The sequence below is a fragment of the Panthera uncia genome, assembly GCF_023721935.1.
Source record: "Panthera uncia isolate 11264 chromosome B2 unlocalized genomic scaffold, Puncia_PCG_1.0 HiC_scaffold_24, whole genome shotgun sequence".
In the NCBI taxonomy this organism is placed as follows: domain Eukaryota; kingdom Metazoa; phylum Chordata; class Mammalia; order Carnivora; family Felidae; genus Panthera; species Panthera uncia.
This window is the reverse complement of record NW_026057580.1, coordinates 28,261,907-28,287,351: the sequence shown is the minus strand read 5'-3', so window position 1 is coordinate 28,287,351 and position 25,445 is coordinate 28,261,907. Positions and strand designations below refer to the sequence as shown.

The 25,445-nt window shown below is 33.6% G+C and overlaps 1 protein-coding gene across 1 annotated transcript in view; it reads left to right on the top strand.

Moving 5' to 3' along the window:
* The window catches only part of EYS (eyes shut homolog), a 1,624,793-nt gene that overhangs the window by 982,409 nt on the left and 616,939 nt on the right, over positions 1 to 25,445 (top strand). Inside the window, 1 exon segment of the mRNA XM_049653864.1 lies at positions 24,505 to 24,695. Within this exon segment, the coding sequence (XP_049509821.1) occupies positions 24,505 to 24,695 (191 nt within the window).

Below are 25,445 nucleotides of genomic sequence, written 5' to 3'. Positions count from 1 at the left end.
TGATGACAAAATTGCTGCATTGAAATGACAGTGATTTTTAGCTCTTTTTTCCATTAACTTTTGTTTTATGTCTCATTTAGACTCGCTGAAGTACTATCTTTTTAAATAGGTGCCAGTGTGTAGATTAATATTTGAGAAGTATGTTGTTTCTGTTTCTGATATGTCTATTTAAGTAGACATATTTAAATGTCTCCTAATGCAGCTGATGCACCTTTTTTTCTTAATTTTTGTAGCTGAAACATCTACATGCTTTACCAAATTCTCCATTAAATTGACCAGTAAACAGAATTACATTTATACTTATAATTTCTTAGAAATAAAATCTGAATTTGATGAGTTCTGAAAATGGTTAAACATGTTCCTTCAAGTCAAGATGAAGGGGAAAACGGTTTTATAAACATGTTAAAGTTATTGAACCAAATATGAATCTGTGTGTTTTTCTGATGACTGTCCTTCTCATCACTACACATCTCCCATGCTGACTTGTGAAATTAATTAATTGGTAATGGGCTAAGTCAAGACTAGTCTTATATAACTGGGAGAACTGACTCTTTTAGGTTTCTCACTTCTTTCAAAGAGAATTATAATAATGCAGTGACAGCACCAGGATCATTTTTACTTAGCCTCCATAAGCACAGTTACCAGAAGGGAAGGCTTGTAGACACCTAGAACCCTTGCAGTTGTATCTGACTCGTATTTTTATTCAGTTTTTCCCCATTTTCTTCTATAGTGAATTCTGGTATCTTAATCTAACATAATTCCAGAATATACTATAAAGGGCACACGAAGTCTGAGACAACAGAAGCCACTAAAGATTTCATCAAGGATGAGAAACAATTTCCATTCAAATGCGAATAATTTGTTCCTGAATAGAAAAAATGATAAATAGGTGAACAACTCTTGATTCAGTAGGCACTTGGCCTGTTACAGATGAATAATTGAATGAAAGAATGAATGTAGTGAATTCATTTACTCTGACAAAATGAGTGAAGAATCTGCTTTTCTAGCAACATTGGGGAATACTTTTCTAATTCTCTTTCTGAACATTACTTCTTTTAGAGACTAAGTTGAGAAGTAAAAGCTATCACCCAGTTCATTAATTTCTCAAAACAAGAAGGGAAGAAATCTCACCTTAATAAAAGCAGAGAGGTAGAACCCTTGCATGTGGGGAAGCTGTGTTACAGTAGAGCTAGAAGGAATGCTGGATTCTCTTCCAGGATTCCCAAGATTCCCTGGTGTCACAGAGCTTTAAAAAGTGCTAGGAGGATGACTGTGGAACCAATTATACATGAATATTTACGTCTTTGTTTAAGAAAAGGAGCAATGTATTGTGAACATGAAACTAATGAGTTTTGCAATTGAGTTATTAAAATTCTTAGAGTTGATAAGCACACTTGAACATAAGAGTTGTATTTCAAACTTTTTTCTTATGGTCCTGTATTTTTAGGAAAACCTGAAAAATGTTACAAAAGTAAAATATGGCACTAGTGAATGGGAAGATCTGTTATGGAAAAAATAACTAGGAAAACTAAGTAACTGGGTGATTTCATGTAAGAAGTCAAAGATGTGAGCAAAAAGTTAGCTGGTACAGACCAAAGGAACTAGGAGAGTATTTCCATCTGCCTCAAATTGTTCATTTTAAGGCCATAGCTCTGCTTCCCAGATAGATACTGAACTATCCAGGACTTAAATCAGTGCAATATCTGACATAGGTAAAGGAGAATCCTCAATCAGTTATGTCATCTAAAATCGAGACATTTTCTTGGCATAAAATTGCATAGAGAATTCAGAGTCACTCAGGCAACGAACTGGAAACCAGCCTAGCCACCATCCCATTTACAATTCTTAAGCTTTACTTTTCTTTTTAAATTGTTTATATTACATAGTAAATAAATGCAACAAAGACTTACAACCTACATGAATAAACAATAACAAAGAAAAGAAGGAACTTTGCCTACTATCCATCCACACAACTTAAGAAGTAGAACATTATCAGCAACTTTCAAATACCCATACCCCATGGCTTTCATTTTGGTTATTAATCTTTAGTCTTTCTTTATAATTGTATATCACTAAGTAATATAATAATATATGTTATATGTAGCATTATACATAATTATATGTTATATATATAACTAAACAGTATATTGTTTTTGGATGTGTTAAAATTACACAAATTTTAAAATATTGTATGCATTTTTTTCTGCTTACTTTTAAAGTTTACTTATTTTGAGAGAGAGAGAGAGAGCGAGCGAGCACATGTGCTGGGGAGGGGCAGAGAGAGATGGGGAGAGAGAGAGAAACCTAAGCAGACTCTGCACTGTCAGCACAGAGCCCAATGTGGGGCTCAAATCCACAAACCTTGAGATCATGACCCAAGCCAAAATCAAGAGTTGGACGCTTAACCAATTGAGTCATCCAGGTGCCCCACTGCTTTTTGATCAATATTTATTAGAATTTTCCATGTTGGCGGGGCGCCTGGGTGGCTCGGTCGGTTAAGCGTCCGACTTCAGCTCAGGTCACGATCTCACGGTCCGTGAGTTCGAGCCCCACGTCCGGCTCTGTGCTGACAGCTCAGAGCCTGGAGTCTGTTTCAGATTCTGTGTCTCCCTCTCTCTCTGCCCCTCCCCTGTTCATTCTCTGTCTCTCTCTGTCTCAAAAATAAATAAATGTTAAAAAAAAAAAAAAATTAAAAAAAAAAAAAGAATTTTCCATGTTGATGCATATTGCATTTTTCCTAGTACATTATACACAAAAGCTTCTTTAGAGCATAAGCATAGAAGTAGAATTGCTGCATCATAGAAGGTGAAAACATTCAACTTTTCTGGATTATGTCAAAACATTTTCCAGAATGACTTCATCTGTACCTTATCCCAATCAAATTCTATAACAGCACTGGTTATTTTATAACTTTGGGAACACTTGGTATTTTCAGGTTGTAAAGTTTTTGCCATTTAGGTAATTATAAAAAATACCTCATTGGAATAATTTGCAATCCCTGAATACTAATAAAGATTAGCATTTTTCCTGTGTTGCTAGTAATTCATATTTTCCCTTTCAGAAGAATTTTTCGAAGACTCCTATGCCTTTTTTGACTGGATTAATTGCTTTTATTATGGTTTTAACTTGTCCATGTATAATTTTGGATTTCGTGTTTAATGTTGGATACTGATCTTTTGTCAGTTATATGTTTTGAAAATGTCTCCTTGATGTTTATGGCTTGTCTTTTATTTAGTGTTTTCAGATTAACAGAAATGCTTAATTTAATACCCTCAAACATATCCATCCTTTCTTCCACTTATGATTTACTGTTTTAATGTCCTTTTAAAGGAATACTTCCTTTTTCTAAAATCACAGAAGTATTCTGTGTGTTCTGCCAAAAGCATTAAAAAGTTTTCTCATTTACTTCTTAAGCCACATAGAATTGATATATTTACATGTATGTTTAATTATGAATAATTTCATTCCTGTCAATAAGGACAAAAAAATAGTCTCAGTTTCATTTTGAAATACTTGTTCTTTTCTCTCTTGCTTGCAAGGACATCTATTTTGTTCCTTGCTCTTTTTAGACAAAAAAAAAAAGTCAGTATTCCTGATTTCTCTAGTTTTTAAATTAATTTAAGGTAAATCCTCTCCTTTATGTTAACTTTCCTTAGGAAACATCTGACAATTCTTAACTCTTTGTACTTCCGTTACTATTCTGTATCTTCCTCATGTCTTAGAACTCATTCAAAATCCTTCAACTGTTTGGTTTTCGGTGAATATATCCCCATAGCATATTTTCCCCTAACATCTGTCTTTTCCCCCAACATTTCTGTTGCTTTACTAAAACATAAGGAAATTACTCTTGCTGCAGAGTTAAGAAGTTTGGAAAACAGCCTTTTCATGTGCTTACTTGTCACTGTAAATGGCAGAGATGAGTCAACTGCATTACTTTTATACTTATTTTGATTTCATATATATTTATAAGTTTTACAGCATCTTATTTATGTTCTGCATTTTTCTCCTTTTGTCTTTTCTTTCTTGCCTAGTTTCTGATTGCAGGTGCTGTCTTTTTATTGAGTCTTTCCTCAAAAATTGTGAGTTATCTGCTGTTCTTATGTTTTTAATGTTTATCTGTAAAGTTCCATCATGCATATGTATAATACGTAAATTTTATTCGTATTTATTCTATATTCTTACCAAATACAAGGATCTTTGAGCACTGTTTTTCATCTCTGCCTTTCTCTTTATCTAATATTGTTTTCCATTTTTAACTCCATGTTATTTATGCCACAAATCAATAATTATGTGTTTAGACTTATGTATAAATCTTATATTCCATTGTTCAGATTGCTTTATTTTGCAGAATTTTCAAACATTAACTCTTCAGTTTTGCTTTTCTATATATTATTATTTTCTCTCCTTTTGAACTCTAGCTGGGTCTGTATTAAATTTTTTTCTCTATCCAGCATGTTTCTAAACCTTGTTTTCATACTTTTTGTCTGTTCCCTTTCTGTTCTCTCTTGCAGAGAGATCTGAATATTCATTCAGATCTACCTTTCAGTAGATTAATGATCTTTTAAATTGTGTCTTCCACTGAGTTTTTATTTCAGACATTTTATTTTTCATTTGTACAAGTTTTATTTGATTCTTTTCAAATCTTCTTTGTCATATATAATTTTTCATTCTTTACATTTTCAATTCTATCCCTTATTTTTTAAACATATTGAGTAAAACTATTTTGTATTCTACATCAGATTATTTCACTGACTGAAGTCTATGTGTTTCCCATATTCTTGCTGATAGTTTTTGTTCATGGTGCTTTGTAAGTTTTTTTGGAATTTTTTATAATTTAAAGCACCTTGCCTTGGCATTTATTTGTAGGAATTCTTAGTGCTCTGGTTTTAAAATATGTTATTCTAATTAGGTTTTGTGATTTTTTTTTCTTCCCAGTACTTAGGTACTACAAACTATGCATCACTTCAAAATAAATTCTAGATTTGAGTTTTCCTCCTGAGCAAATATGAATACACACATACATACACATCTATAGCAAATTCATTCTGCCAACATAGGAGGGCTGGATTTTGGTTATAAATTCTCAGGATATATTTTTTCCTTTTCTTCCCAGTCATTTCTTTGCCAGCTTCTTCTATCGGGCAGTTTCATTTATATCTCCCTTTTGGAGTTCAGTTTATGCAGGGATTTCTTATTTCATTCCTAATCTTGAATGGGACCTAAACTTGTCTTGTTATCTTGTGCCCCATCAAAACTGAAGTTTAATATTTCCAGAGTTCCAGAGGTCAGCTTTCAGGAATATAACTGTCTTCATTACACTTCCATTTGTATAGTTTTCAGTTTCCATATCAAGGTTGGCCTGTGAAGATTCTTTTTCAACTCAACAATGCATTTAAAGTGGTTATTAAAATATTTAGCTAATATGTTTATTTTGTTAGACACATGTAGCCGTACATTCTCCCAGGATGGAAGGAAATGAAATCTGGTTATTCAATTATGATACTTTCTTGTTAGAATTAGCAAATATCCATCAACTCTGGGAAATATCTGGTCTCACTATGCTACATCTATAGTGAGACTACTTTTATAATAAACCAAAATAGTTTTGATTAGGTTTTTATATTATAAACCAAACTATATATATAATTGCATAATTCCCACCTTTTTATAATGTCTAAAAATTTAAAACTCAAATTATCAGGTGCATCTAAGGTCTCACATTGGGTTTACAGTATTAGATGAAGACTTGGATTAAAATAATATTATTCCAAGGCAGTAGAGTCTTGCATGTAAGGATCAACCTGTGGGCAGCAATAGCTTACTTAAGTAACACATTTGTAGATGTAGATGGGAAGTAATAAAATGTGCTATAATATAGAATACTTCTCTGTAAGCAGAGATGTTTCTATAGGCCTAGGAGCTCTTGATAAACTTATAATTTCAACAAAGATCAGAAATGTAATATAATCCTGATAGGGTAAGGCAGAGTTCCCATATATTTTGGATGTTCCTTTAAAACTAAAGCTGATTAGTAACTAAGAAGTAATTCTGTAGGAACATAAAGAATTCTGTAGCCTTTCTAAATGTATGATGTAGATTAACAAAAACTAGCATTCCAGTTAAAGATGATGAATTAATGTTATAAACTTGCCTGCACTTCCTCCTGAAATACCACAAATAATGAGCAAAATATTTTTTAAGGTAGAAATCCACTAGGACAAAGATAATGGTAGAGGAGAAAACAGACATAAAAATTTGGAAGCTGTAAAACTATTGGACAAGTAGTAACAGACTAAACAGACCTGAGAATTTGGAAACTAAAATTGGCAATGGGAAAAGTAGAGAAGCATGGTGATTTATTGCACAGAATCTACAAAAGCCTCAGGAAATGGCAACACTAGATAATAGGAAGTATGAGTAAAAGTGGAGTAAAAATCCCACTACTAGTTAAATGTTTTAGAGTTGATACATTTTTCACCAAACCATCTATGTGCTGACATATCCAGCAGTCCTTGAATGAAATCAGACTAATTTTTAACCTTAATATGTCAGGTTATCCTGCATAGCCAGCTGAGCTCACTGAGATGTACAAGGACATCCAGATGACAAGAAGCTTCAAATCTTTACAAGATATTTTCCCAAGAAAATTCATATCTTTTATTTCTCACTTTTTATTGCAGTTTGTTCTGTAAACTTTATATCATTCAAATTAACACATCTTTATCTTTAACAACTTTGGAATTAAAAGAATGCATTTTGAATTATAGTATAAAACGTGTCCTCAAAATTGTGAAGTAGAAGGTTTTTTTAATACTAGAAAAAATAAGAATATCAAATGATTATTACAGTTTGGAGACATTCTAATAATGGATAGATTTTAAAGGCTTATTAGAAGCCAATGGTCACTTTTAAAATGTTTGATTATTCATCCATTCATTTAGAGGCATAATTTAAGTAAAGGTAAAGACTAATAAGCTCTTATATTCAGTAGTATGAATTTCAAGTAATTTCTCCAAAATCAAAATAGACTCAGCTTTCAAAATATGTGTCCCAAGAAAACTAAAGATGCTAAAGATGTCATATTTTGCCCCAAATTTGCACAACTATGAAGTAATTAATTCCCATTCCAGTCCTCAGACCAGATCTTTCAGTAATATAATGTGTTTCTGCTAGACCACTGGAATTTCCATGATATGTAATAGCTTCACAATGGGTCTAAGGAAAACAAACTCTATTTCATGTGCTTATCCCTCCACTTTCCATTAATGCTACCCCTAGGATGGTTACCAGCAACACAGGAAAAATGCTAATCTTTATTAGCATTCAGGGATTGCAAATTACACCAATAAGATATTTTTTATAATTACCTAATGGCAAAAACTTTACAGCCTGAAAATACCAGGTGTTCCCAAAGTTATGAAATAACCAGTGCTGTTATACAATTCCCCCCTCCTTGACAATGTACACACACACGCACACACAGAGCAGTCTTTAATTTGCACTGATGGGAGTGGTTCCTGCAGATAACATTCTCCCTCAGGTGTGACAGGTTAGAGGGTTTATTTTGAAAATAGCTACTTTTAGGATGCTAAGAAGGCCTCTGGGCCACTGACACTTTAGTATGACTTTTTTTGAGAGAGAGAGAGGGAGAGAGAGAATCCCAAGAAAGCTCCATACTCAGCACCAAGCCCAATGTGGGCCTTGATCTCATGACTATGAGATCATGACCTGGGCCAATATCAAGGTTGGATGCTTAACTGACTGAGCCACCCAGGCACCCCATAGTATGACTTTTACTGATGTGAAAGTTCATCATTAAAATAAGTCAAGGTATAAACTATACACATATGAAATGTTTCCTCATTTATTTGTACTGTGTGGCATTTTTAAGCCACTGCTAGTCCTTTTGGAATTAGGTATGGAGAACAGTAAGAAGTATCTTTTTCATTGTGAGAGTACAAACTAAAAAGGTGGAGGTGAAGAATCAGAAAAATCAGGATAAGGAAAAAAGAGTGGTGGGAGTTTCCTACAAGTAGCTACTTTCAAAATAAATCCTCTAACCTGTCACACTTGAGGAAGAATGTTTAAATGCAGGAACCATTCTCATCAGGGCAAATTAAAGACTGCTCTGTATGTGTACACTGCAAGGAGGGGGAAATTTTTCCCTACTCTTCTTGGTTCTTTTGTCTGGCCTAATACTTAAATTAACACAAGAGAAAAAAACAAATTTAATTTCATACATACGTCTTCTAGATATGGGATCCCCAAAGTGAACAAAGCCTTTATATATGTACCTTTTATATACCTTTTAGACACAGAAACAATATTTGAAGAACTGACAAGACGAAGAAACTTAGGCTTGGGTACTAATTAGTGAGTAAACTGAACGAAATTTATTTACATAGGCTCCTTGACCCTGAATTTTCTATCTTTGATATTAAAGATATCTTTCTATCTCCTTGTGCAGGGATGTTACCTTTAACATGGGAGATTTATTTCCTACTTTCAATGGGATAGAAGGAAAGTCAGAATGTCCTTCTTGCAACAGCTGTTTCTCAAATAACTTTAATTCAAAATTATCAATATGCCACTTTGGCATAGTTTTGATAAGCCTGCCCTGACCTGTGTGTGTGTGTGTGTGTGTGTGTGTGTGTGTGTGTTGTACGTGTGTATATATATGTATATGTGTGTGTATATATATATTCATTCATATATGTGCATATATATGTGTAAAATCATATCTCTATATTTTTTTACTTGCATAGTCTCCCTTTATGTATCTATGTCTTACAATTTTGAGGACCATGTGTCTTTATTTTTTGTACTCTACCCTGTGACCAACGGCTGGTTAATAGCAGAAATCAGTCTTGTAACTCTAACAGTGTTGAAAAATCAGGTGAAGAGTTGAAAATTAAATTTAATTAAAAACTGCTTGCTAGGAACAAGGTGAGATATGGATAATCACTATTAACACCTCTATTTATCTTCTTATCAGTTAAATCTGAGCATTGAAAAGAATTAAAGCTGATAATTGCCAAGACAGCTTGAGGAGGACAATTAGACTATAGGCATTATTGAAGTAGTAAGATAGATTATTAAATAAAGTACAAAAAAAAATTATATGAGTAAATATAAAGTATGATTTTGTTTAATTAGATATGAGTGAAGAATTAATTTCTTAAGCATAGGGCAAATATTTTACTTTTGAAATGTTGCCCCAAATAAGCAGCAGTATATCTAGAAAATTAGAAAGGGGTTTTCAAGTTTTATTAATTATAAGTTATTGAGATAGATCCTTTGGTTATGTTGCATAAGGGATAGTACTGGTAATAACATTTGTATTTTATTTTACTGGAAATTACAAAATAAACAAAATATATACACCAGCAATTAGTTTTTAGAATGTGTTGAATTGATACTTTATTCTCAGTTGTATTATGGGCAACCATTATAGTCTAAATCTGATGGCTTCTGATGAATATACAGTGTGTGACTAGACTACTTCATTTTTATATATACTTTGTCTATTATGATATGTATTGGCAGATAAAGTTACTCATTCAACATAAATATATGATTATTACTAATCATATATATAGAAAATGTAATTTGTCAGAATCCTAGGAAAAAATAAATACAAGGACATCTCAGTAATGACCACAGTGGGTCCACCCTAAATTTGCATATGAGAGCTTTCTGGAGACTGCTTGAGCCCTGGAGCAACAGAAAAACCTTGAGTCACTCCTTTTGTTTCCTCTGTAAACTGGTTGGTCCAAAGGATGGCAACAGAGGTTTCCCAGTCTGTCACGTTCTCATCTCTCTGTGGAAAGATATTTTCATATCAAATTATGTTTTCAGTTGTGGGTAGATTTCCTATAAAAAAGGAATACCTGTAAAACCCCATATAGCCTCTGATATTCCTTACGCATTAAACAGAAAGAGAAGGAAAAGTTACACAAGTCACCTCAAAGGTTAAATATAACTCAATTTCAGAGTAGTTTTATTAATTAAATATTTATTATAAACTAACTAAGAGTTCAGTAATGATTTCTAAGAGATTTTTAAAAAGCAGTACTCAAAAACTAGATCATAACACTTTGGAGCTCAGTGGGGCACTGTACATTTAGTGATGCTAATCATTGTACTACACTACATTACACTATTCTCTCACATTACAGAGAATGTAAGAATGCAATATAAGGACTCATACTGGACCTCTTACAAATGAGTACTTTTTTAAAATAATTCAAAGAATATATGTTTAAAATAATTCATAAGCAGCTTTGTTCGCAGAGAATAAAATTAGTGTCAAAGAACATGTGCTTTGATGACAGAAGCCAATTTCTTTTTTTTTAATTTACTATTATTTTTTTTTAATATTTCTGAGGCAGAGAGAGACAGAGCATGAGTGGGGGAGGGGCAGAGAGAGAGAGGGAGACACATTATCCGAAGCAGGCCCCAAGCTGTCAGCACAGAGCCCGACCCGGGGCTGGAACTCACAAACCGTGAGATCATGGAGCCAAAGTCAGTCGCTCAACCGACTAAGCCGCCCGGGCTCCCCAACCAATTTCTGAGATCTACAACTTTGATCAAATTACCTTCCCTTAGCCTCAGTTTTTTAGGTAAAAATATAGGGCTCATAAGAACTTTGGCCTTTCATGTTTCCCAGATTGAGGTGAGAATAAAATTAGATGATGCGTGTAAAGGTTCTATGTGGGGGCACATGCCTAGCTAGCTCAGTTGGAAGAGCATGCAACTCTTGATCTCGGGGTTGTGAGTTTGAGCCCCATGCTGTGTGTAGAGATTATTCAAAACAATAAATAAACTTTTAAAAAGGTGCTATGTGAAGAATAGAGAGTAATATGCATTATCCTTATTGGTTAAAATTACATCTTTAGTTTTATTCCGATGTTTTACTCTTGTAAAATGTGAACTGCTCCTGTTATTATGTGAATAACAGGGCACTTCTGGATCTCACAGCAGCCCTGTTACATACACCTTGGAATCCTTAGGGTTCTACCCAGATCTGCTTAATGTGGCAATACCAAGTACTTCAGACCTTTCTAAATATATGTCTGAGAATAATGTAGAGCACATACATGTAACAGCTATTTTAAAAATAAGTTTTAGTTGCAAAGCTTTTGTGTTTCATTGTAAGAGATTTCTTTCCCAAATACAGTAGTCTCCCATTATTTTCAGTCTGGCTATCTGCAGTTTTAGTTACCCGTGGTCAACTGTGGTCTGGAAGCAGATGATCCTCCTACTAACATATGTCAGAAAGCCAGTAATAGCCTACCCCTGTATCACAGTGCCTCTGTCATTCACCTCACTTTATCCTATCATGTAGGCATTTTATCATCTCACATCATCATGGGAAGGGTGAGTAGAGTACAGTAAGATATTTTGAGAGATAGAGACCTCATTCATACAACTTTTATTATAGTATTTTGTTATAATTGTTTTATTTTATTAGTATTATTACTGATCTCTTACTGTGCCTAATTGATAAACTTTATCATTTGTATGTATATATAGGGGAAAAATACTGCATATGGGGTTCATTACTGTCTTGGGTTTCAGGCATCCACTGGGTGTCTTGGAACATATCCCTCATAGATGAGGGAGGACTACTATACAGACTGGAGCAAATTCTTTATCTAGCAATTCCACATATATTATAGTGGAACAGCTTTGTTATTCCCATTGTATTGATGAAGAAGCCAAGAGCCTCAAGATGGTTAAAATATTAATCTAAGATCCTATGATTTTAAGTGATAAAGTGCATAATTGAACTCAAAAGTTCAGATCTGTTGTAATAACAATTTCAGAATAGGTGCTACCCGAATATAATGGGTAAAGATGGGGAAGTAGAAAGGTGAAATTCCTTCTCTAGGGTAACACAAAGTGACCAAATTAAAAAGAAAATCTCCTTGCAGACCACTATTTTGTTTACTATAACATTCTGATTCCTAATCAGTACATTAAATGAGATCTTTTAGAATGTTTTGCAATTCATAATTTTATAGTTTGATTCAGATTTTGGGTGGTAGGTAAACAAAACACTTCCAAAGATTAGAAATTGAAATTCATGTTGCCCAATTTATTTAATGGAGCTAAGTAAAACTTTAGTATGAAAATCAGAAAGGGTACCATGAAAAATGAAAATTCAAAATCCATCTCAATCATCATCCTAGATGCAAATGTCCTAAACATGAATTCTTTCCAAGGAAATTCATATATGTACATACATCATAAGCAAATTGGATTTATTTCAAAGATAAAATAAATATTAATATTTATTAATTAATATTAGACTATCAAAGTTACTCACAATATAAGCATATTAGTAAGTGAAAAGCTGATAAAATTTAATTTTAGGTCCTGCTAAAAATTTCAGAAAACTACAAATAGAAGGAAAATTCCTTAATGGGTTAAAAGATATCACTTACAGTAGAAGAGCAAAGTATTATACTCAAAGGTGAAACCTTAAAAATCTCTGCAAAATAGGAAAAAGAATATCATTATGTCAGTTGAGTTTTTTTTTCTGATACTCCTAGGTACTGTAATAAGCTAATAAGATAGTTTAAGAATTATGAACAAAAGAATGAAAATTTCATTACAAATGATACAGTATTACTAAAAATAGGGGAGTTCAACAAGGTTTCTCAACATACAAGTCAATTGCATTTTAGTATAACAACTAAGTCGTTAAATATATGATGTTACAAACAACTATTTAAAATAGCAACACATTGCTAACGTTTCTAGAAGTTAACCTAAGAAAACACACATCTGACCTTTATGAAGAAAAGTTACAAAATTATATAAAAATATTTTAGAATCCCCTGTAAAGTGAAGACATACCATGCCCATGTGTAGGAAGAAAAAATATCACAAATACATCAATTAGTTATACGTTTTTCTTATGAAATCATAGAATTTAAATGAGTTATTAATAGGAGTTTTAATGTAATTTAGTAAGATTTTTCACATGTAATTGGTTCCAATATTTATACCAAAAGGCACAAGGTAAACAGTATGTAGCACAATCCTAAGGAAGGAGGATATGCAAGACTTGCCCTATTCAAAATCAAGATGTCATAAAACTAGACTGATTAAGTCAGTATTTGTCCAATGGAATAGGATAATGATCCTGGAAACAGAACCCATGTACACGGAGGATGATGTATGATGGAACTGGTAATGCAGGTGAGTATAGGAAGGATGACTGCTCTGTAAGTTGTCCTAGCATAATTGGTAGTCCACATTAAAAGGCAAAAGGAGGAAAAAAAGTTTGGAAAGATTCCAAGTAAGTACTGAGCAATTCTGTCATAAGCAAAAAAAAAAAAAAAAAAAAAATGTTTTTTAAAGGGGGGATGGCATGATTTGATTTGTGTTTTAATTAAGAGTTACTTCCTGGGGCGCCTGGGTGGCTCAGTCGGTTAAGCAGCCGACTTCGGCTCAGGTCATGATCTCGCAGTCCGTGAGTTCGAGCCCCGCGTCAGGCTCTGTGCTGACAGCTCAGAGCCTGGAGCCTGTTTCAGATTCTGTGTCTCCCTCTCTTTGACCCTCCCTCGTTCATGCTTTGTCTCTCTCTGTCTCAAAAAATAAATAAACGTTAAAAAAAAATTAAAAAAAAAAAGTTACTTCGTGTCCTTAGGAGTGGCTATTAAAAGAATTTTCTCTGCTGATAATCTATTTCTAATTGCTGGTAAAAGGAAAATATAGTGATTATGGTGTTGTGCTTCCTTTCCAAAGGATTGTTAATTGCTTTCAGAAAAAAATATTATTCAACTATTTGACTAGTTCTCTCTTAGCTTCCTTTGCAGTCATCTATTTTCTTGAAATCTGTTTCTCGGCTCGTATTTATCATACATTTCCTTTGATAATGACACAGTGAGAGGTGTCTGCCAGTCTTAAACTGAATACTATGGATTTTTTTTCAGTATTATTTTATAAACTTTTTTTTCTTGCATTTTACGATGAATACTTGCTATATAAATTATGTCATTGACTAACAGTCCATGGACTAATCAGCCTGAAAAATCTGTGAAACAAACAAATATTTCTTAATTTATTTTGAAATATGCTTAGTTCCTACAAAAGCATTTTCTAATGGCATGAATCTTTAAATTGCCAGGAAGAAAAACTATAGCATTTTAAGAAGCATGAGTATTTAACAAAACCTGGCACATAGTAAAGAGTGTAAATGTTAATTTTCTTCTTTCCTCTTGCTTTATTAGTAGATATTAAGCTAATTGAGATGAATTTAAATGGATTGTATAAAGTTGGATTTTAAGGTGAATTAAACACAATTTGTAGAACATGGAAGTATAAAGTATTAAAAATATTAAGTATTTTGTAGTGATAAAATCCAAGCTATTTCTACAAATAATAAAAATGAAGAGAAGTAAGTCACAGAGTTTCTGTAGCTACACATGGTGTCTGATTTGATTACTGGTAGAAGAATCAAGACTCAGTATTTCATTTCCTCTTAATTTTTTTTGTTTATTCATTTTTTGAGAGAGACACAGAGCGTGAGTGGGGAGGGGTAGAGAGAGAAGGAGATACAGAATCCAAAGCAGGCTCCAGGCTCTGAGCTATCTGGACAGAGCCCCATGTGGGGCTCAAAGTCACTAACCTCAGGGTAATGACCTGAGCCAAAGTGGGATGCTTAACCGACTGAGCCACCCAGGCACCCCAAGACTCAGTGTTTCTTAATAAACAGTCTAGTGTATCTTCCTATATGAATTATATTTAAGTGTTATACATATAGTCTTTTCTCACATTAATAGTTAATTTAATAGAAAACTTTGCATATATACACATATCACAAATATCCACTATTATTTTCTTCCATTATTACTTCAAAGATACATGAAATAAATAAAATGCCTTTTTGCATTTTAATTGTGAATTATTTAACATTTAGTTAGCAATACATACTCCAGAAAGCAATATATTATCACTTTTTCTTTGAATGATTATTCATGGTTTATACTGATATTAATAATAATTTATTGGAAGTAGAATTAAATAGTACATGTCTTTATACTATTCAATCATAGAGTCATTATCAAACCATCTTGTAGATAAGCTTGGTATTCAGTTTTCTACTTAAGATTCCAACTTTGACATTTAATTTTGTATATAGAACTCTAATTATGAAAATGAGTCTGTTATTTAAAATCTATTTTGTATTTTGTGATCTACTAACCAAGAAACCAAAAAATGTCTCAAATTGAGAATCCTATACTTTTTAAAATTGTTTTTCATTAAAAGGAAAACATGCTGTTGGAGTATTTGTTTACAACTTATCAAAGAATTGATTATTATACACATGAGTTTTGTTTGTTCTAAGTTAAATAATTATGTATGCCTCACAGTCTGTATTATTATATTCTTCTAAAATATGTTAGTTCTGTTCTAATATATTTAAAATTCTTTGTGCAGTAGAGGAGGGCAGGGTTATTGGCTTATGATTTTTCACTAAAACTACTTTAAAATTTCCTTTATCTTCATTCAGTGGGAATGGCTATGGGTCACTATGCAAATTTTTAGATGTGAAACAAGTTTTGGCAACTGTCTACCTAGCAACATTAAATATATGTATATATATTTAATATGTATATACATATATATGTATGTATATATATGTATGTATATATATGCATATGTATATATATGTGTATATATATATGTATGTGTATATATATATGTATGTGTATATATATGTATATGTATATACATATACATATATATATATATATATATATATATATAGTGTGTGTGTGTGTGTGTGTGTGTGTGGCTAGACTCATCCTTACACCGAACATGTGCTGTTAGAAATGAAGTCAGGAGGGGCACCTGGGTGGCTCAGTCGGTTAAGCGGCCGACTTCAGCTCAGGTCACGATCTCGCGGTCCGTGAGTTCGAGCCCCGCATCGGGCTCTGGGCTGATGGCTCAGAGCCTGGAGCCTGCTTCCGATTCTGTGTCTCCCTCTCTCTCTGCCCCTCCCCCGTTCATGCTCTGTCTCTCTCTGTCTCAAAAATAAATAAAACGTTAAAAAAAAAAAAAAAAGAAATGAAGTCAGGAACTACCTTATCCAAGGAAGAAGCAAAGGAAGTTGGAGATGAAAGGGTTCTAGCTTGGACATGTAATAGAGCACTTTGTGTCTTTGAATCTGGCAATCAACTACTATTAGCCAGGAAATAAGGCATGAATCTCAGGAAACACTTGTATTCTTTCCAGCAGAATACCAATGTTGTTCACTGTTAACACCCCCGCCTCCTGCAGGTCTCAGTAGAAACTCACCCTATTCTTCCAGTGGAAAGCTTCATCTGTGACCAGTTCTAGCCAGTTAACTGCTAGGAAAGGTTTATTCTACACTTGGAAAATTCTTCCTCTCTTGAAAATCAAGAAACTGAGTGCTTCATCTCTTGAAAATATAAGAAACTGAGTGATTGGACACAAATGTGGAAGTATGTCATTTAAACCACCACTGGCCACCATGTTAGAATCAGAAGAGAAAAAAATCTCAGATTAAAGCTTACCATGTGAATAGTAGAATGGAGAGGCAAAGGAAATGTAGGTCTCCTATGAGGAACCAGCTGAGCTTTTTAGAGTCCATGTGAAAGTCATCCAACTGAAAGCCTACCCTATTCTTGAACTTCCTTTTACTTAAGCCATTGAATTTCTTTATTGCTGAAGTTACTTTGAATTGGGTTTTCTGGTTATATATACCAAAAGCATACAAACTCATTCAAAGTTGTAATTATAATATGAGGACATAGAATTCAGATAAAGATTCTTCCTATTTGGAAAAATGAAAACTGAAAGGCAGGAACTTATGATTTAATTCTAGATAATATAAAATGTATGACATTACTATTTTATTCTAGCTCATCATTACTGGTAATAGTCTCTACACTTATCTTTCTTAATAAAGCTCTTCTGTGCTTACTATCACCACTTTTTTATTGGATTAATATTTTTGCTAATTTAAAAAAAATCCATATCCATGCCTGTTAATAAAAACACTAGAAATATGGTCACATACTCTATATAAAATATTTCCTGATTTTTAAAATAACAAAATTTTCCAACCACATTTAAACAAAAACAGTTATAATTTCTATAAGAGATAGTAAGGTTTCACATGATTAAGAAATCAGGGATAGACTAAAAACTTGGGATAAAATGATGAAACAAATGTATGTGGCTCTTGACCTCATGTGGCTTACAAATAGATGCGTGTGTGGCTTTTTGTATAAAACACTTGTCACATGATGACAAAGCCACTTAAGTGTTAAAAATCACTCCATAAAAAAACAAAAAATAATAAATTGAAAGAATTTTTGAGTTTGCTATTCTCAGTTGAACTATGTCTTTCCAAAGTGCTCAAAAATAAATAGTAGTTTCTTCATTTCACCAATTTTGGGTCTGTTCATGTTGTAATATTAGTTTTTGTCTGAAAATAGTTTATGCTCTTTCACATTTTTTACTTTAAATCAAATGGATGTTTCTCTCCATTCCTAATTCATTCAAGCAAATGGCTGAAACCTTTTTCAAATTATTTAATATGTGAAATTTTATCGTACTATGCATTCAACATAATCATTAAAATCTACAGGGAATAAATATCTATTTCACATAACAACTAAAGCAATTAGGATGTAAAAATTGGAAGAACGTTGTTAATATTTTCAGTCTTTGAGCCACTTTCACTAATGAATTTATTTAAAAAAAACTCATATGCTTTTATGTCTAAAAAGTACACATGTTTTCTGGAAGATATTCTTTGAGGTTTAGCTAATTATTTCCTCAGAGTGTTTTACAAGTTTGAAGATATAACACAATGAATATTTCTAAAGCTCTATTGAAAATTAAAAAAAAATACTCCGCATAGAATATAAACTATAAAAGATTTAAAGTACAGATTTTAAAAAATATTATCCTATGGTGGATAGCAAAATAAAACTTACAGTTTCATGAATATTTTTTTGTATTAATTATAAAAGAATAACCAATTTAGAAGGTTTTTTTAACTTTATTTTTTATTTTTTAAAATTTACATCCAAATTAGCATATAGTGAAGCAATGATTTCAGGAGTAGATCCCTTAATGCCCCTTACCCATTTAGCCCATCCCCCCTCCTACAACCCCTCCAGGAACCCTCTGTTTTCCATATTTATGAGTCTCTTCTGTTTTGTCCCCCTCCCTGTTTTTATATTATTTTTATTTCCCTTACTTTATGTTCATCTGTTTTGTCTCTTAAAGTCCTCATATGAGTGAAGTCATATGATTTTTGTCTTTCTCTGACTAATTTCACTTAGCATAATACCCTCCAGTTCCATCCACGTAGTTGCAAATGGCAAGATTTCATTCTTTTTGATTGCCGAGTAATACACCATTGTATACATATACCACATCTTCTTTATCCATTTATCCATCGATGGACATTTGGGCTCTTTCCATACTTTGGCTATTGTTGATAGTGCTGGTATAAACGTGGGGGTGCATGTGTCCCTTCGAAACAGCACACCTGTATCCCGTGGATAAATGCCTAGTAGTGCAATTGCTGGGTTATGGGGTAGTTCTATTTTTAGTTTTTTGAGGAACCTCCATACTGTTTTCCAGAGCGGCTGCACCAGTTTGCATTCCCACCAGCAGTGCAAAAGAGATCCTCTTTCTCCACATCCTCGCCAACATCTGTTGTTGCCGGAGTTATTAATGTTAGCCATTCTGACAGGTGTGAGGTGGTATCTCATTGTGGTTTTGATTTGTATTTCCCTGATGATGAGTGATGTTGAACATTTTTTCATGTGTTGGTTGGCCATCTGGATGCCTTCTTTGGAGAAGTGTCTATCGTGTCTTTCACCCATTTCTTCATTGGATTATTTGTTTTTTGGGTGTTGAGTTTGATAAGTTCTTTGTAGATTTTGGATACTAACCCTTTATCTGATATGTGATTTGCACATATCTTCTCCCATTCTGTCGGTTGCCTTTTAGTTTTGCTGATTGTTTCCTTTGCTGTGCAGAAGCTTTTTATTTTGATGAGATCCCAGTAGTTCATTTTTGCTTTTGTTTCACCTGCCTCTGGAGACGTGTTAAGAAGTTGCTGAGGCCAAGATCAAAGAGGGTTTGCCTGCTTTCTCCTCGAGGATTTTGATGGCTTCCTGTCTTACACTGAGGTCTTTCATCCATTTTGAGTTTATTTTTGTGTATGGTGTGAGAAACTGGTCCAGGTTTATTCTTCTGCATGTCGGTGTCCAGTTTTCCCAGCACCACTTGCTGAAGAGACTGTCTTTATTCCATTGGATATTCTTTCCCTTTGTCAAAGATTAGTTGGCCATACGTTTGTGGGTCCATTTCTGTGTTCTCTATTCTATTCCATTGATCTGAGTGTCTGTTCTTGTGCCAATACCATACTGTCTTGATGATTACAGCTTTGTAGTATAGTTTGAAGTCTGGGATTGTGATGCCTCCTGCTTTGGTCTTCTTTTTCAAGATTTCTTTGGCTATTCGGGGTATTTTCTGGTTCCATACCAATTTTAGGATTATTTGTTCTAGCTCTGTGAAGAATGCTGGTGTTACTTTGATAAGGATTGCATTCAATATGTAGATTGCTTTGGGTAGTATCGACATTTTAACAATATTTGTTCTTCCTATCCAAGAGCATGGAATCTTTTTCCATTTCTTTGTGTCTTCTTCAATTTCTTTCATAAGCTTTCTATAGTTTTCAGTGTATAGATTTTTCACCTCTTTGGTTAGATTTATTCGTAGGTATTTTGTGGTTTTTGGTGGAACTGTAAATGGGATCGATTCCTTGATTTCTCTTTCTGTCGTTTCATTGTTGGTGTATAGGAATGCCACTGATTTCTGTGCATTGATTTTATATCCTGCAACTTTGCTGAATTCATCAATCAGTTCTAGCAGTTGTTTGGTGGAATCTTTTGGGTTTTCCATATAGAGTATCATGTCATCTGCGAAGAGTGAAAGTTTGACCTCCGCCTGGCCGATTTGGATGCCTTTTATTTCTTTGTGTTGTCTGATTGCAGAGGCTAAGACTTCTAATCCTATGTTGAATAACAGTGGTGAGAGTGGACATCCCTGTCTTATTCCTGACCTTAAGGGGAAAGCTCTCAATTTTTCCCCATTGAGGATGATATTAGCATTGGGTCATTCATATATGGCTTTTATGATCTCGAGGTATGATCCTTCTATCCCTACATTCTTGAGGGTTTTTTATCAAGAAAGGATGTTGTATTTTGTCAAATGTTTTCTCTGCATCTATTGAGAGGATCATATGGTTCTTATCCTTTCTTTTATTGATGTGATGAAACACGTTAATTGTTTTGCGGATATTGAACCAGCCCTTCATCCCAGGTGTAAATCCCGCTTGGTCTGGTGAATAATTTTTGTAATGTATTGTTGGACCCGGTTGGCTAATATCTTGTTGAGGATTTTTGCACCCATGTTCATCAGGGAAATTGGTCTATAGTTCTCCTTTTTAGTGGGGTCTCTGTCTTGTTTTGGAATCAAAGTAATGCTGGCTTCATAGAAAGAGTTTGGAAGTTTTCTTTCTTTTCTATTTTTTGGACACCTTCAAGAGAATAGGTGTTAACTCTTCCTTAAATGTGTGGTAGAATTCCCTGGAAAGCCATCTGGTCCTGGACTCTTGTTTTTTGGCAGATTTTTGATTACTAATTCGATTTCCTTACTGGTTATGGGTCTGTTCAAATTTTCTATTTCTTCCTGTTTCAGTTTTGGTAGCATATATGTTTCTAGGAAATTGTCCATTTCTTCCAGATTGCCCATTGGCATATAATTGCTCATAATATTCTCTAATTATTGTTTTGTTTTTTTTTTTTCTGTTGTGTTGGTTGTGATCTCTCTTCTTTCATTCTTCTTCTTGATCAAACTGGCTAGTGGTTTATCAATTTTGTTAATTCTTTCAAAGAACCAGCTTCTGGTTTCATTGATCTGTTCTGTTTTTTTGGTTTTGATAGCATTAATTTCTGCTCTGATCTTTATTATTTCCTGTCTTCTGCTGATTTTGGGTTTTATTTGCTGTTCTTTTTCCAGCTCCTTAAGGCATAAGGTTAGGTTTTGTATCTGAGATCTTTCTTCCTTCTTTAGGAAGGCCTGGATTGCTATATACTTTCCTCTTATGACTGCCTTTGCTGCATCCCAGAGGTTTTGGGTTGTGGTGCTATCATTTTCATTGACTTCCATATACTTTTTAATTTCCTCTTTAACTTCTTGGTTAGCCCATTCATTCTTTGGTAGGATGTTCTTCAGTCTCCAAGTATTTGTTACCTTTCCAAATTTTTTCTTGTGGTTGATTTTGAGTTTCATAGCATTGTGGTCTGAAAATATGCACGGTATGATCTCAATCTTTTTGAACTTACTTAGGGCTGATTTGTGTCCCAGTATATGGTCTATTCTGGAGAACGTTCCATGTGCACTGGAGAAGAATGTATATTCTGCTGCTTTAGGATGAAATGTCTGAATATAAGTCCATCTGGTCCAATGTGTCATTCAAAGCCATTGTTTTCTTGTTGATTTTTTGATTAGATGATCTGTCCATTGCTGTGAGAGGGGTGTTGAAGTCTACTATTATGGTATTACTGTCAATGAGTTTCTTTATGTTTGTGATTAATTGATTTATATATTTGTGTTCTCCCACATTTGGCACATAAATGCTTACAATTGTTAGGTCTTCTTGTTCTATAGACCCCTTGATTATGATATAATGCCCTTCTGCATCTCTTGATACAGTCTTTATTTTAAAGTCTAGATTGTCTGATATAAGTATGGCTATTCCGGCTTTCTTTTGTTGACCATTAACATGATAGATGGTTCTCCATTCCCTTATTTTCAATCTGTATGTCTCTTTAGGTCTAAACTGGTCTCTTATAAACAGCATATAGATGGATCTTATTTTCTTATCCATTCTGTTACCCTATGTCTTTTGATTGGAACATTGATGTTTAGAGTGAGTACTGAAAGATATGAATTTATTGCCATTATGATCCTTGTAGAGTTGGAGTTTCTGGTGGTGTTCTCTGGTCCTTTCTAATCTTTTGTTGCTTTTGGTATTTATTTATATATTATTATATATAAATATATAATAATTATAAATATCTAAATAATTATATATCTAAATAATTATATATATATCTAAATATCTATCTATATATAGATAGATATAGATATATAGATATAGATATATATATCTAAATAATTATATATATCTAAATTATATATATAAATAATTATATATATACATACATAGATATATATACATATATACATATATATATGTACATATACATGTACATATATACATATATGTATATACATATGTATATGTACATATATGTATATACATATGTATGTACTCTCCCCTCAGAGAGTTCCCCCTTAAAATTTCTTGCAGGGCTGGTTTAGTGGTAATAAACTCCTTTAATTTTTGTTTGTCTGGGAAACTTTTTATCTCTCCTTCTGTTTTGAATGACAGCCTTGCTGGATAAAGAATTTTTGGCTGCATATTTTTCTGATTCAGCACACTGAATATATCCTGCCACTCCTTCCTGGCCTGCCAAGTGTTTGTGGTAGGTCTGCTGCAAACCTGATCTGTCTTCCATTGTAGGTTAGGGACTTTTTTTCCCTTGCTGCTTTCATGATTCTCTCCTTGCCTGAGTATTTTGTGAATTTGACTATGATATGCCTTGTTGATGGTCGGTTTTTGTTGACTCTAATGGGAGTCCTCTGTGCTTCCTGGATTTTGATGTCTGTGTCTTTCTCCAGGTTAGGAAAGTTTCCCACTATGATTTGCTCACATAACCCTTCTACCCCTATTTCTCTCTCTTCCTCCTCTGGGACCCCTATGATTCTGATGTTGTTCCTTTTTAATGAGTCACTGATTTCTCTAATTCTTAAATTGTGCTCTTTTGCCTTAATCTCTCTTTTTTCCTCTTCGTTATTCTCTATAAGTTTGTCCTCTATATCGCTGATTCTCTGTTCTGCTTTGTCCATCCTTGCCGCCGCTGCCTCTATCCATGATTGCAGCTCAGTTATAGCATTTTTAATTTCATTCTGGGTGTTTTTTTACATCTTTAATCTTTGCAGAAAGGGAGTCTGGTCTATATTTGACTCCAGCTAGTATTCATATTATCGTGATTCTAAATTCTGGTTCAGATATCTTGCTTGTATCTGTGTTGGTTAAATCCCTGGCTGTCGTTTCTTTGTGCTCTTTCTTTTGGGGTGAATTCCTTTTGCGGCTTCTGGTTTCCCAAGTTCAGCTCTTCGTGTCCCGTACCTGCTGAATTCTGTGGTTCAGGTTGTGCAGATTGTTGTGTTAGTCTTCCAATCAGTTTTCTAGGTGTGTAGGATGGTTTAATGTTGGTCTGGCTGTATTTCATGGATGTGACACACACACAAAACTTCCATGCTATTCTGCCATCTTGGCTCCTTCTCCCCAATTTAGAAGTTTCAAAGGGAGTTTGTATGTGTGTGTATCACAGAAGGAGGAGCAGAAGGAAAGAAGTGAAAGCAGATAACTCATATCCATTATTACAAGAATATCATCAATCAGTCAAGTTTTTATCAAACAAAAGTAACTTTTAATAATATAAAGTATCTTATCCAGAGAAAAAAGCTGTTTCATTAATCATATATTTATAAATTTAAGAAATGCGAATTGTCAAAGTATTTTGCTCAAAATGTCTGTTTCATTTAAAAGATTGAGGCTAATTGGGGCGCCTGGGTGCCTCAGTCGGTTAAGTGTCCAACTTCAACTCAGGTCATGATCTTGCAGTTTGTGAGTTCAAGCCTTGTGTCAGGCTCTGTGCTGGCAACTCAGAGCCTGGAGCCTGCTTCGTATTCTGTGTCTCCTCTCTCTGCCCCTCCCATGCTCATGATTTGTCTCTTTCTCTGTCTCTCAATAATAAATAAACGTTAAAAATTTTTTAATAAAATAAAAAGATTGAGGCTAATTAAAATATTCAGAAGATGAGAAAAAGAAAGATAACACTCAAGTGATGATTTTTAAAGAAGTTCAGGTAAAAGTGTTGCTACAGAAGGATGACAGTTCCTTTACTTCTAAATAGTCTGTTGGCCCTCAAAAGCCACACAATCAAATTAACAGTAATGACTGACATAAATCAAAATTTGATACCGTCATGTATATACAATGAATAAGGACATCATTAGAAAATGTTCCTATTTCTGTTGACCTGTAACGTAAAATGCAAGTGAATGCCCTGTTGAAGATTAATCATCTAGACATCCAGTGAGATTTGATCGTGAAGCCCCCAATTCATAGAAATTATGACAAACCACTGTGACTATGGCAAAAGGAAACAGGTACCCGGGCTTGTAACAGGCAGAAAATAGTCATGTATGAGCCACTTTAGAAGACATGCTAATGTTAATATGAAACCCAACTATTGAACATTCAATTCCAATCTATATTGTATTTTCTTTCAGACTCCACAGATTTCAGATGTATTTGTTATTATGGAGATTCCTATCTAGAATTTCGGAATGTGTTGTTAAGTCCACAAAGTAACGTATCACTAGAATTTCATACCTTCAACTCCTATGGACTCCTGCTCTATATCAAGCAAGACTCAAATTCAGTTGATGAGTTTTTTATTCAATTATTTATTGAAAATGGTACTTTAAAGGTAAGTCATTATATTTATTTCATTTAAAGGAATTTTAGAAAGTCTGATTCTTTAGTGGTTATTGTCAAAATAAAATTTTATCTTAAATATATCTTTTATAATCACTAGGCTGTGTGTTCTGTTTTTGTAATTTTTTCATATTCAGTATTTATATTTCAAAATAGTATATACTTTGAATAGCTATCATTCTCTTCTTTTCTCTTTATTTTTAACCTTTTTCTGTTATGTTTCCCAATATCCCAGTGATAGTAACTGCTACCATTTTTTGTAGCTTTAGTGGAATATGTGATCTGGGGAGCTCAAAGATTTTTTCAGAGGATCCTTAAGGAAAAGCTATCTTAATGATACTGTTATTTGCCTTTTTTTACTCTCATTCTCATAAATATATAGTGGAGTTTTCCAGAGGCTGCATGGCATGTGATGATGTCATCTTTCTGATCACTAATTAATGTGTACTTCCACATTTTTGTATTTTAAAAATGTTTGTTTTAATTTTAATATTATAAATATTGATAAATACAACCCAGTAAACAAAAACTCTTTGGGGTCCTCAATAATTTTTAAGAGCACAAAGAGATTTTGAGATCAAAAAGTTTGAGATCATGGATTTAACACTTGGTAGTCTTTATAACAACTTCTTTTAAAAGTCCAAGATCAGGGGCACATGGGTTGCTCAGTCAGTTAAGCATCTGACTTCAGCCCTGATCTCACTATTCCCAAGTTCAATTCCAGCATTGGGCTCTTTGCTGA